At 57.2% G+C, this 12,189-nt stretch overlaps 1 protein-coding gene across 4 annotated transcripts in view; it reads right to left on the bottom strand.

The window, feature by feature from the left end:
- Nucleotides 1-12,189, bottom strand: part of GALNT9 (polypeptide N-acetylgalactosaminyltransferase 9) — a 106,532-nt gene that overhangs the window by 68,217 nt on the left and 26,126 nt on the right. For all 4 annotated transcript variants that reach the window (XR_006531766.2, XR_001401311.3, XM_014861101.3 and 1 more), the window contains exon 2: nt 5,037-5,217. Coding sequence is in view for 2 of the 4 variants with exons in the window: in XM_014861101.3 (XP_014716587.2) it covers nt 5,037-5,217 (181 nt within the window). In the remaining 2 variants the exon portion in view is untranslated. The remainder of the gene's footprint in view (nt 1-5,036; nt 5,218-12,189) is intronic.

The raw sequence follows: 12,189 nt of genomic DNA, 5'->3' as shown, positions 1-12,189 counted from the left end.
ACATTGCAGACACGTGACAGGAGGGACATTTCTGCACTGGAATGAGGCAGGGGGTCTCGGGTGAGGCGGTTCATTTTTACGATCCTGTTTAATTTGGATTTGCCAGTCCTCCTTTGGTGATCCCACAGGCCAGGCTTAATAATCAAGATCTATGTTATGTGCTTTGTGGCATAATTAAAGCCACTGCTTAATTAGGAAAGCTATCTACCTCCAGACAAAGGGAAATCAATAACGGATCTAATGGAGAAAGGCGACGAGAACTCTGGTTTGAGAGTGGGTGGAATTGCCGCGTAGGGTGGGACACCAATACGCGCACACACGCACACGCGTGCACACACGCCCCTGCCTCCCGTGTGTGTTTCTGACGATTGCGCCTGGCAGAGCCATCAATAAGTCCATCACTGATTGGAGGGACAGGCTCCTGGGATCAATGCAGGTTTCAGATGGGCACAGATAGAGTCTGCGTCTGTGTATTTATTCAGCTAATCCTCCATAAACACTTGCTGGGGGCCCAGTGAGTGCCAGGCACGGCCACCGACGTGTGACAACACAGAGCCGCCGCCGCCGTGGGTGGAGCGCAAGACCCACAAGCCCCCGTCGACAGCACAAGCCCACACGTCAGCAGCCTGCGGGGCCCAGTCTTGGGCGTTCCTCCTGGGTTCCAGTCATCACTGGCTGCGTCACGAGCCCAGAGCTCAGCTGCTCAGCACGGTGACCATCACCTGACTTCCCGCCGGGCTCCTGCGAGGCCTCGCTCTGGTTCCGGGTCTGCAGCTGTCCGGGGCTGTCATGGGGCTGAAGGGGCACCACCAGGACTGGAGCCGCTGGCACTGGCCGCAGGCCTCTCCGTGTGCTCTCGGGCCCGTCCATGTGGACACGGAGTGGACGTGTCTGAGCTTCCTCACCGGGTGGGGCTTCAGGACAGCAGACGGCTCACGTGGCAGCTCACAGGGCAGGGCCAGCGCCGGGCTGGGCAGGGCAGAGGCCCACAGCTTCACCTCTGCCCTCCTCCATCGATGACCCGCCACAAAAGCCCAGCCCGCTGCCAGGGGACGGACGCAGGCTCCACCTCCTGATGGGGGGAAGGTTCTAGAAGAGATCGCTGCCTCCGTCTTTGGAAGCACAATCTGCGCCCTGGAGTACATGAGGAAGGTGAGATTCTGGAAGGAAATTTGTGCTGCAGAGCAGGGTTCAGCAGACGAGGGCGCAGGCTGGATCCTGCCTCCTGTTTCTGCAGATGAGTGCAGTTGGGCCACAGCCACACCCGTCCACGCACACGCTGCCCTGTGGCTGCTCCCAACGTGGCCCGGAGGCTACAGTGCCTGCTGTCTGGCCTGAGCAATGGGGAGAAATACACACTGGTCGCTGCCCCGGTTCCCGACACGGAGCCTGAGGGCCCTCGTAATCTCCCGAGGGACCAGCACGGCAGGAGCTCACACGCGGAGCTCCTGGGCACTGCGGATGTTCCCAGGTGCTGGGGGCCCTCTTGTTCTCATGAGGCGACTCTGGGTGGGCTGGTGGAGGGGGCTGGTCCCCAGAAAGACCACGCCAGGACTGGGAGCTGGAGGGTTCAGCCCCAGGAGCGGGAGGGGCTGGGAGTGGAGTCAGTGGCCCTGTCATGCCGACAAGATGAAGCCGCCGCAAAAATCTCTAAAGTACGGGATTTGGAGAGTTTCCGGGTTCACGAACGTGCTCACGTGCCAGCAGGGTGGCGCACCCCAACTCCATGGGACAGAAGCTCCCGCGCTCGGGACCCTCCCAGACCTCCCCCTGTGCCTCCTTGTCTGTCTCTTCTGCACTCTTTATCAGGTCCTTTAATAAGCTGGTAACTGTGAGTGAGTGTCTCCCCGAGTTCTGTGAGCTGTTCTAACAAATGGTGGATCTGAGGACAGGTCGTGGGCCCAGGTTTATGCCCCGTCAGTCAGAAGTACTAGGGATAACCTGGACTTGCGACTGGCTTGGCGTCTGAAGGGGGCCGGCCTGTGGGAGGAGCCCCTACCTGTGGGGTCTGTGCTGACTCCAGGCAGACGGTGTCGGAACTGACGGAACTGTGGACACCCAGCTGGCGTCAGAGAATTGGTTCCTGGGGGAAACCCCACGCCTCTGGTGTCCGAACGCTGTGAGTGTGGTAGTGTCGAGAGAATAAAGGAGATCAGCGGGTTTATTTTACACACTGCCCTTTCAGAAAAGGTTTTCTGACCCCCGCTGTAGAACGCCAGTCACAAGGAGGTTCTGATCTATTGAGCAGCCTCAACATCCCTTGTGGGTTTCCTGGGTTCTGCCCACATCCCACTTGAGGATGTCATTGATTTCCTGCTGGGATCCTGATGGAAATAGGAGCCAACTGGAAGGCGGGCAGAGCTGATGGCTGACAGCATCATCCCCTAGATCAAGCCATGCCTGAAACCCTGTCCTTCAGTTGCCCAAGCCAACAAATTCACTTCTGCGCTTGAGCCATTTTTAACTGGGTTTCATGTGTTACCAGCTTAGCCACCAGCAAGGTCAGCAGTAAGGGGGATTCCTGTGGGAGGACTGAGGTTTAAGGAAGATTTCATCTCTGAGGAGAGAAGGCTGATGCTTGAGGGACTGGCGACACCACAGGGAGACCCCAGGGAACAGCTCCCCCCACCCACCAGGCACAGGTGTTCCCAGGAATGTTGAGATTCGAGGAAAACAGAACTCTCTCATTGTTTGCAACTTCTGCCACTGCGCATTTCTGTGCAGGGGTCTGCGTGGAAATCAACAGCAGTTAGGGGAAGGGGGCTCCGTGTGCCCATCACAGTGCTTGTGATGGGATCCCTGTGGAGGGTGGGCCGTGCCCTCACTCGGGGGCCTGCAGAGGAAGGGGGTGCAGGGAGCAGGTGGGAGGGGAGCACCGCTGAGTCCCGGAGCCACAGGAGGAGCAGGTGGGGCAGGAGCCGCCCCATGGGGGTAGAGACCCCGGCAGCCGCTGCTCTGGCTCGGCCACACCCGGCGCTGGGACCCCAGGACTTTCTGCCTCATAAGAGTGTCTGGTTCACCCAGGAGCCTGGGCCGGCTGCACAGTCTGTGCTGCAGTTTATGGCGGGGCCTCCAGCCACCGTGCGTCTGCTTGACCTCCAGGGGTACAGGAGACGAACACTCAGCCAGTAACACTCTGGACACCAGGGCTCAGGTGGCCCCCGGTTGCAGTGCCTCACTCGTGCTGTCATGCACGTGGCTGGGAGAATCAGGCACATCTGTGTGACCCCTGGGAGGGGCCACTGGCCTCTCCACCCTGCCCTGCGCTCCTCCCTCTGCAGACGTTGGTCCATGTCCTCCCACAATGACACAGCACGCCAGGAGTACGGCAGCCCTGCTGAGTCCTGCGCGTCCTGTGAGCCAATTCCTCACATGCACAGGGCCCTCCAGACACAGCACACTGCCTGGACGCCCCAAGTCGGGCATGCTGCTCGAGGCCAGCGCTGGGCTGACCCCGAGGGCGACCTGCTCAGCTCATCCTCCAAAAGTCAGGGCACACGGGAGCATTCAGAAATCGACACACTGGTGTGCACACACACACACGTATGCACTCACACACAAACATGCACACACATGCACACATGTGCACTCACATAAGCGCAGCACACCCACACACACGCTCTCAAAGCACAGACTGGGGCAATGTACAGCTGGCCACTTCCCAAACCTGCGTCGTTCAAGCCCTGTGTCCGTGACCATTGCCACATCAAGACACCACCTGCATTATTATTTACTTGGCATGTTTCTTCAAACTGGCCAGTTTCACACCTACACACATTTTTTATTCAAAAAGGGATCTTGACCACTGCAAATGGAAAGTTGGAGTTACTTGTGCCAAAACCGTGGTAATCATGAAAATAAAATAGCATTGTCACACATGAGGTGTGGCCAGGGCCTGCGAGCATCTGTGCCCGGGCCTCCGCTCCATGTCTAAGGGGTCGGAAGAGGGATTTCTCTGGGGTGAAGTCACAAGGGAAGCAGGAGAGCCGGGCAGTAACCCCGCAATGTGTGGCTCAGGCTGTCCAGGGGTGCACCTGACGTCAGTTCCCGTGGCGCATCTATGGGACAGGTGAAGCGGGCCACCGGCTAGGACGCAGACCTGGAGCCGCTGTGCCCCAGGCCCCAGCGCTCACTCTGCACGGCCCGGGCCCTGGCTGCCAGTGCTGCCTCCAGAGCCCTGTTTTGGGGCGTCCCGTCCCCTCGGCCCATGAACGGCAGAGCCAGGAGCTAAAAGGACGCCTCCCCCAGGGCCCCCGGCCCTCCCTTCAAGTTTCCTCCAGGCTGGGCTCCGCATGCAGCAGGGCCCTGATCTCCACCAGGAAGGAGCAGCGGGCTGAGTTCCCGCATTTGTCCCGGGGCCCAGACACCGTGCGGACTGAACTTCACTAAAGTAGCGACGCCCCTAAGGTGGCATCTTGTTCAAGTCTGTCTCTGCCAAGGTCCCTCATGAGCTTTCAAACGGGACGCGGTGACCAGAGACCAGGTCTCAGTCCTGAGTGTCCGACCATAAGGCGAGGCCACAGCCCAGGAGCACGACCCAACCCCCTCAGCTTCGGGGCAGGTGGGACGGGGCTCTGGGACACCATCAGGGACGACAGATGCCTCTGAGATGCGCCCCACGCGCTCTAACAGTCTCCACCCCCATGGCAGCTGCTGAACCAGAAGCAAGGAGGATGAGCGGCCAGCACAGCCTGAGGCTTCGAGCCTGCGTCACTCGTGCCACTATCTGTGTCACTTGTGTCGCTTGTGTTAGTGGCAGCACCTTGAGTGTCAGCAACAGCACACGCAGTGGGGCTTCCTCAGACCTGCACACGTCTGTCAGAGGGGCTGGGTGGCCTCGCCCTGTGGCTGCCCCTGAAGACGCCCACAGCCAAGCAGAGAAACCGGACCTGAGGTGGAGATGCCCTGGGTGACCCCTCGTTCTGCCCACACGGCGAGCCGCACAGCTGGATGTCAGTGTCGGGGGCCCACGGCCCGCTGGCGGGCTGGATGGGACCTTGGGCTGCCTGGCAGCACCTGTGGGCAAAGACACTCACTTTTGGGGCCTGTAGTCAGGGATGGTCCTGTCCAGGGAGATGCGGTCGCTGAGCTGAGCGTTGTATCCGTATTCCTCAAACTTGCTTTCTGTGTCCTGGCTGTCGTCACGCAGTGTGGCTGCCATGCCACCCTGGCCCAGGCCCCCCGGCCCCTCCACCAGACCGATGGGCTTGGCGAGGCCTGGCGGGAGGAGAAAAGAGGGTGGTCAGGCAGATCCCAGGACCCACCGCTCCTCCCACCCCCTTGGCCTCCCCTGACAGCCCCTTTCTTTCAGGTGTAAACTCAGCAAATTCCCCACACGCTGAGGATCCCAGTTCCAGGGTGTGGGGGAAAAGCACAGCTGTGGGGGCAGGAAAGGGATCCGTGGTTGCCAGGGGATGGGGGGACGAGCAGGCAGGGAGAGAGGGCTTCCAGTGCTGTGACGCCACTCTGGATGATGCTGTCATGGTGGACACACGCCACTGTCCACTGACCACACCCACGGAGTGTCCAACACCGACACTGAGCCCTGGCGTCAAGCGCAGACTTTAGATGTTAATAATGTATCAATATCGACTCATCGTTGTAGCAAACGCACCTTCTAATGTGAGGTGTGAGGAGCTCCCTGATCTCTCCGCTCAACTTTTCTGTAAACCTAAAACTGCTCTAAAAGGTAAAGTCTATTAATTTTTTTAAATCAGAAACAAAAATGAATTAACTGAAAGAACGCAAAGCAGCTGCCCCACCTGCTCACCAACCCTCGATATTGTCGGTCTTTACAATCTACACAAGTCGTGCCTCCACACGAGGCAACGCTGCTTTGGGGTGACAAGGAAGGAGCTGGTGCCATCGGTGACAGCCTGGCTGAGTCTGGAAGGCCGCACACGATCGAGAAGCCCCCAAGACCCGAAGAAGACAGCCCCACAGCTCTGTTCACAGAGCTCAACGCCAGGCCGGCTGTGGTGACCTCTGCAGGGCGGCATTGGCTGGAAGGAGCCCGTGGGATCTCTGGGGTGACAGGGTGTGTGCACACGTCGGGGCCTGAGAGGGCAGTGCAGGGAGTGTCCCTCTGGAATGTTCTTCTATTTGGTCACTTGTGCCTGGAGAGGAACATGGCTTGGAGACGTCACCCCAGAGGGAACCGGGGATCAGAGCTGTGTGCACCGGGCAAGGACAGCACCCCTGCTCCCTCCGGGATGGAAGATTCCGGGGCATCTCGGCTGTGGGAGTGGGCCCAGGGAGCAGCAGTTTAAGCCAGCAAAAGGCGGATGGAGCTCCCGTCCCCAAGCCGCCTCCACAGAGAGGCTGCTGGTCCTACCTCCAGCCCCAGTAAGGGCAAACCCGGGAAACGTCCACCATCAACGTCATCAACTGCCCCACGCGGGGACCCGGTTGTTCTCTTGGGACAGTCACCTCCTCCTCAGGTTTGTTGAGTGAATTAAACAAGTGCCATCAGACTGAGGGGCTCTGATGTAATGGCACCTGCTCAGCAAACCCAAACCTAGGCTGCACATGCCTCAAGGTCGCGAGGGCGACCCCAAGGGCAGCCGGTCCCTCTGCAGCCAGGCTGGAGGCTGCGACCAGTGGGTCACTGCTGCTTCGCTCCCACCTGCTGTGTGAGGGTCTCCGTCCACCCAGCGCTGCGAACCAACCACTCCCAGTCTGGCGCCACCCACTTCGAATAGATTTTTGCTCAAATAAACTTAACATTTTTAATATACCTCGATTTATCTTTTAACAGTTCCCAGCTTCAGGCAGCAGTGGAGAAACCAATCCCCAACCCCCAACCCCCACACGCCCAGTGGGCTCCTCCGGGGACCTCCAAGTCTTCTGGAATATTCCATTTTAAACAGCAAACTACTGTTGGTATTTATGTGGGATTGAAGGATACGCATTAGATGTAGAATTGAAAAATTACATGACACCTAAATCACTTCCACTTCTTATTTTAATATTGCAAAATATATATATAATCACGCTATTTTTAAGTGTGTGTACTGCACTTGCATTTCTATTTGAAAAGTCTGTAAATAGACGCCTCCCCAGGCAGATGTGCTTCCAAACCTGGAGACGGGGCCTCTGCCCGCTGGTGGGGCCGAGCCGCAGAGAGGGCGTCCTGCCCCCGGCCAGCCCCACACTGGGCTGCGATCGGGGGGACGGAGAAGAGGGTTCCGCCTGCCACGGCCGGGCCCTGGAACCAGGCTGGGCTCATTCGGTCACTTGTTCGCCCGTGAAAGTAAATCACGCACATGCTGGAGAACCGAACGACGCAGGGAGCCTCACACCAGCGCCGCCGTCTCCTGCCTCCCTGCAGCCCCGCTCTCCCGAGGAAATGATTCTTCCTGGCTTTCGTCCTTTTCATTTTGTCCACTGCACATCCGTATGGTAATTTTATGGGTCTGGTTCTGCTTTGTCAGCCGAGACAATTTCTCTTGACTTCCAAGCATGAAAGATGAGGCGTTCAGTCCATTTTCACCTCCACCTACGGCCCCACCCCGTCTCTCCTTCTCTTGACTTTTCTTAGCCATGTTATTATTTTTAGTTTTTCCGGTGGTTACCTTTGTGACCTTCAAAGGAACACCCACGGCTCTATTTCAGGAAGTATCAACTTTCACTGGTGTCTGTTGGCTCCCAACCAGGTGAGAGGAGAAATCAGCACAGTCCCTGGAGATGCCGTCCCGAGAGTATAAATTCATGTCTACATACTTTTTCAGTTATATGTCTCTCTCTAAACTTATGTGAATGAGCTTAGAGGTCGGCCGTATTGTGCCTAGTTAACAATATTACTGTACTAATTATTGTACAATATTAACGTGCTGTACACTTAAAAATTTGCTAAGAAGGTAAATCTCATGTTGAGTGTTCTTACCACAATAAAAAAGATAAAATGATGACTTGCAAAAAAAAAAGGAAAGCACTTAGCACACTCCCCCGAGTCTCCTGCTCGGTTGTGCCATCCCTTTTGCATTGTGGAAGGTGATTTACAGCACCTCCATTTTGCTCCGTAACTGCAGGGGCGCCTCCACAAGAAGCGTCTGTGGGCGGATTCTGAAGTGAGGAGGCGTCCACATGCGCCACACTGGGATCATGGAAATGCTCTTCGCCAGGGAGCCAAGCATCCAGGACCTCAAGGTCCACGGCGGCATGCCATCGCCAATCAAACGTGGGCCACATGGCGAAGAATTTTCAAGTGGCAGGGCGATGTCGACTGCTCCTGCTGACACCTCGTTATTTTCCCAGAATTGTGCGTGTTTTGGTCCACTCTGGCTTTGGATCTTGACTTTCTGTATGGTTTTAGGCTGAACCTCTAAGGATGATAGTAATAACGTTTAGGCAGCAGGAGCCCTTTAGACATAGGGACGCACGCATCCCCCACAACCCCAGCAGGCAGGTGCTGTAATCACTCCACTTTGCAGATGAGGAAGCCGAGGCACAGAGAGGTCAAGGGGCACGCTCGAGGTCACACGGTTGGTGAGCACCAGAACCAGCCTCTGTGCAGACAAGTGACCCCCAGGGAATGTGCTCCACCACTGCCCCCCAGAGCTCAGCTCCGGAGGGGCCCGGTTCCTCTCGCACACGTTCCTTGCAGCAGGGCTGGGGCTACAGCAAAGCGGTGAGGGGTGCAGGGCGCAAACCTGAGGAGGTGCCCCCGGGGTCCCCCGCAGAGTCACCCGCCCTCGCTCCGCGCCCCAGCCTCTCGCAGTCTTGGGTGCTTCACCCTGATCCCGGGTTGGCTCCGCACTCTGTGATTCCACAGGCTCTTCGGTTTTGGGCGTCTTTTTCCTCGGACTGAAGTCTCTTCTCCGAGGAGGCTGCAGAAGGGTTGCGTGGAAAGCAAATTTTCTGAGCCCTGAGACACCTAGAAATATTTTCATTCCTCTCAGATTCAGCAGATAGTTGTGAGTGCAGACTTCGGGCTCAGCATCTTTCCCCCTGGCGCCGGCACGGCCAGTCCTGATGGCGGGGACTCTCTCCCTTTTGTGGAGGAGCTTTTCTTTCTTTCTCTCATGGAAACTTTGGGATTTTTCTCTTCCTTGGTGTCCCTCTCTCAACCCCTACAGGCAATTCTCCAGCAGCAGCCAGATCGGTCTTCTGAAAAGATTAGATTATGATATTCCCCTGCTTAAAACCTTCCCCAGTTTTCAATCACACTTAAAATGGAATTCCAACTCCTCATCACGGCCCTCACCTTCCTCCCCTGCCCACCCTGGATCCACCTCTCATGCATAACACTCCAGCCAGGTTCCTGCCTCAGGGCCTTTGCATGTGCTGTGCCCTCTTCCTGGAAGGTCCTTCCCTGAATCCTCTGGCCACTGGGGTCTTGGCTCCAGTGTCACCTCCTCAGAGACTCTTGCTGGATTCTAATCCAAAGCAGCTCCCAGTGACTCCTTCACAATCCCTGTTTTATTTTCTTCACAGAATTTATAAAAACCTAAAATTTATCTGGTCTTTCAACTCTCTCTCCTTTCCCCCTGAAAGACGAGGTGTTGATCTTTTTTTCACCATTTTATCCCCAGTGCCTAGCCTGTTCGTGGCACATGGTAGGCAACCAGTCAATGGTTGTTGGAGGGACGGACTCCTTCTAAGTCGATGTCTGCCCAGCACTCACCAAGGCCAGGGGCACGTTCTGTCCAGCCCCACGGGAGAGGTGGGACCCCCATTTGCAAGTGAAGAAACTGAGACCTGAGTTGTGAAAGGACCTGGCCAGGGTCTGGCTCTGCCGGGCGGGGAGGCAGACCAGAGGCCCATGCCCGACCCTCGCTCAGGGCCCTTCCCTGTGAGCCCGGCCGCAGGACGGCGATGGGCAGAGTTTGGGCAGCTCCGTCCTGGTCCAGGCCCGGACCCCCGGCGCCTCTCCTAAGGCCTCTGTCCGCTCGACGACACACAGGCATCCATCCTTCTCCTCGAAAGACTGTCTCGCCCTCGCTGGGTCCCACTCCAGGCTCCACCACCCACTCCGGCCGGCAGTGGAGGGCCCGCCACGGCCCCGGGCGCAGGAAGATGGTGGTTTGCTCCGAGGAAACTGGACATGACACTGAAGGGAAGGGGAGGGAGGGAGCCGGGGAGACAAGGCCTCATTGTGACCACAGTTGTTCCATAAAATCCATGACGTGCTCACAGACACTGAGCAAAGGTGTTTCCACATTTGTCGTGTTTTTACGGAAAGGGCTAAAGAGATGGATTTTTCTCATCAAGAGGGAGCGTCCTAAATAACATACGTGGAGTGAGAAGGCGGAGAGCAAGGCCCCTGGGAATTCGGGGATTCTGAAGGAGATGCTGGGGTCCCTGGAGTTCGGGGCCGGGACCATGTCAGCCAGAGGTGAGGCTGGGCTGCTATCCAGGCGACGCTGGCCCACCCACAGGGCCAGGTCTCCACAGGCAGACGCTGGTTTTGAGAGATGAGGGACCCCGGGGGGGCGGCTGGGGCAGCTGTGGGACGCGGGGGCAGCAGTCACCTGTCAGTTCTCAGGGAAATATAGTCAATGCTCGAAATTCGCAGTAGTCACTTCTGTAAAGTCACCACAAACAGGGAATCAGTGGACGCTGGGCCGCTGCTCCCGGGAACACAGGCTCAGGTTACTGCAGCCTCTGGTCACAACGTCATCAACTGATCCACACGCCGCCTTGTTTTATGTGTGTTAAAGTCACCTCGTTGAATGTGGACCGTTGATTCATTCATGTTGAACTTACGCCAACAGCACCATTGCACCTCCAGAATGAAGCCCCGCCATCACAGGCATTCTCTCTGCCGGCACGTGGCAGCCTTCTTGCGCTCAGGGAGACTGGACGGCACTTCAGCTCTATGCGTGGGGGCTGTTCAAACGGTTAAATCACCAAGATAAAGCATAAATATGTGAAAAACAGGCACTAAATAGTCTGTGAAAAGGACACTTGTAGACCGCAGAGGGCTGAAGTCCTCTCTTGCAGCTGGGAACCTGCAAGGCAGGCAACTCAGACCTCTCATGGCTCTGCCACGTCCCTGAATGATCGCGAGAGCACTGAGATATGGATTTGGGGTATAAACACATTTGAGTGAGCAGGCAGATGTGCAAGTGCAGAATCTGCCAATAGTGACAGCGGGCTGCACCCTGACATTTTATCGACCGCGTGGACGTGCCAATGAGACCAGCTGGATGCCGGCCTCCCTGGAACCAGTCCCAGGAGGCTTGTCCGAGTCCTTCATCGTTGACTCGGGTCTCTGATGTTCCCCATCACGGTTCTCTGGAGCCGGAAAGATCTGTATCAGCTCCACCGATTAGAAACCGACCACATGATTTTGCTTCCAGGGCAAGTCCCGCACATCAGTGCCTCCGTGGGGCTTCCGGACTCTCATCTTCCCCCTTTGTTCACAGCCCCAGCATTGGCTCACATCTCTTCTCACAAAGAATTCCTTCTAAAGAGGCTGGGGTACTTGATCCCTGGGAAATGACGCTTCGCAGGCTGAAGACGGCCGGGCTGCCACGAGGTCCGAGGCCCACACCCGCCGAACGAGTAGGACAGAACCCGCCACGGACTCCTGGAGCCACAGCGCAGCGGCTTTGTCCTCATGTCTCCCAAACCCTTGCCTTCACCACGCGCCCCCCGAGACCTAGTGCTGGGGTGCGGAGCAGGCAACGAAATGTCTGAATTGTGGGCCCAAAAGATACACTCCCATCCCGACTCTCGGGACCTGCGAGTGCAGCCTTATTGGAAAGAGGGTCTTTTCAGATGTGGGTAGTTAAGACGAGGTCATCCTGGATGGGGGTGAGTCCTAATCCAGGGACTGGAGTCCTTACAAGAAGAGGGGATTTGGGGCACAAACACACCCGAAGAGATGAAAGCCATATGACAATGGAGGCAGAGATGCGGCCACAAGCCCAGGAACACCTGGGGCCACCAGGAGCTGGGAGGGCAGGAAGCATGCTCCCCTGAGCCTCTGGGGAGCACAGCCCTGCCCACACATAATCTTAGACTCGCGGCCTCCAGAACCACGGAAGACGGCATGCTGTGCTGTGTTGGGGAGGCCTGGGAAATACACAGACCCACATTCACACCACCCGCTCGGACATGACCTGCAGCCGGCGGGCTCTGAAAACGGGACACGCTCACGTGCACGGTCCTTGCATCGATGGCCAGCTTGGGGCCTTCTCCGGGCACTCGGCCTGGCTGGAGGTTGTCGTGTGTCCAAGTGGA

Source organism: Equus asinus, chromosome 8 (genome assembly GCF_041296235.1).
Source record: "Equus asinus isolate D_3611 breed Donkey chromosome 8, EquAss-T2T_v2, whole genome shotgun sequence".
Taxonomy (NCBI): Eukaryota; Metazoa; Chordata; class Mammalia; order Perissodactyla; family Equidae; genus Equus; species Equus asinus.
The sequence above is the reverse complement of the archived record's forward strand: the minus strand, read 5'-3'. Positions and strand labels throughout refer to the sequence as shown.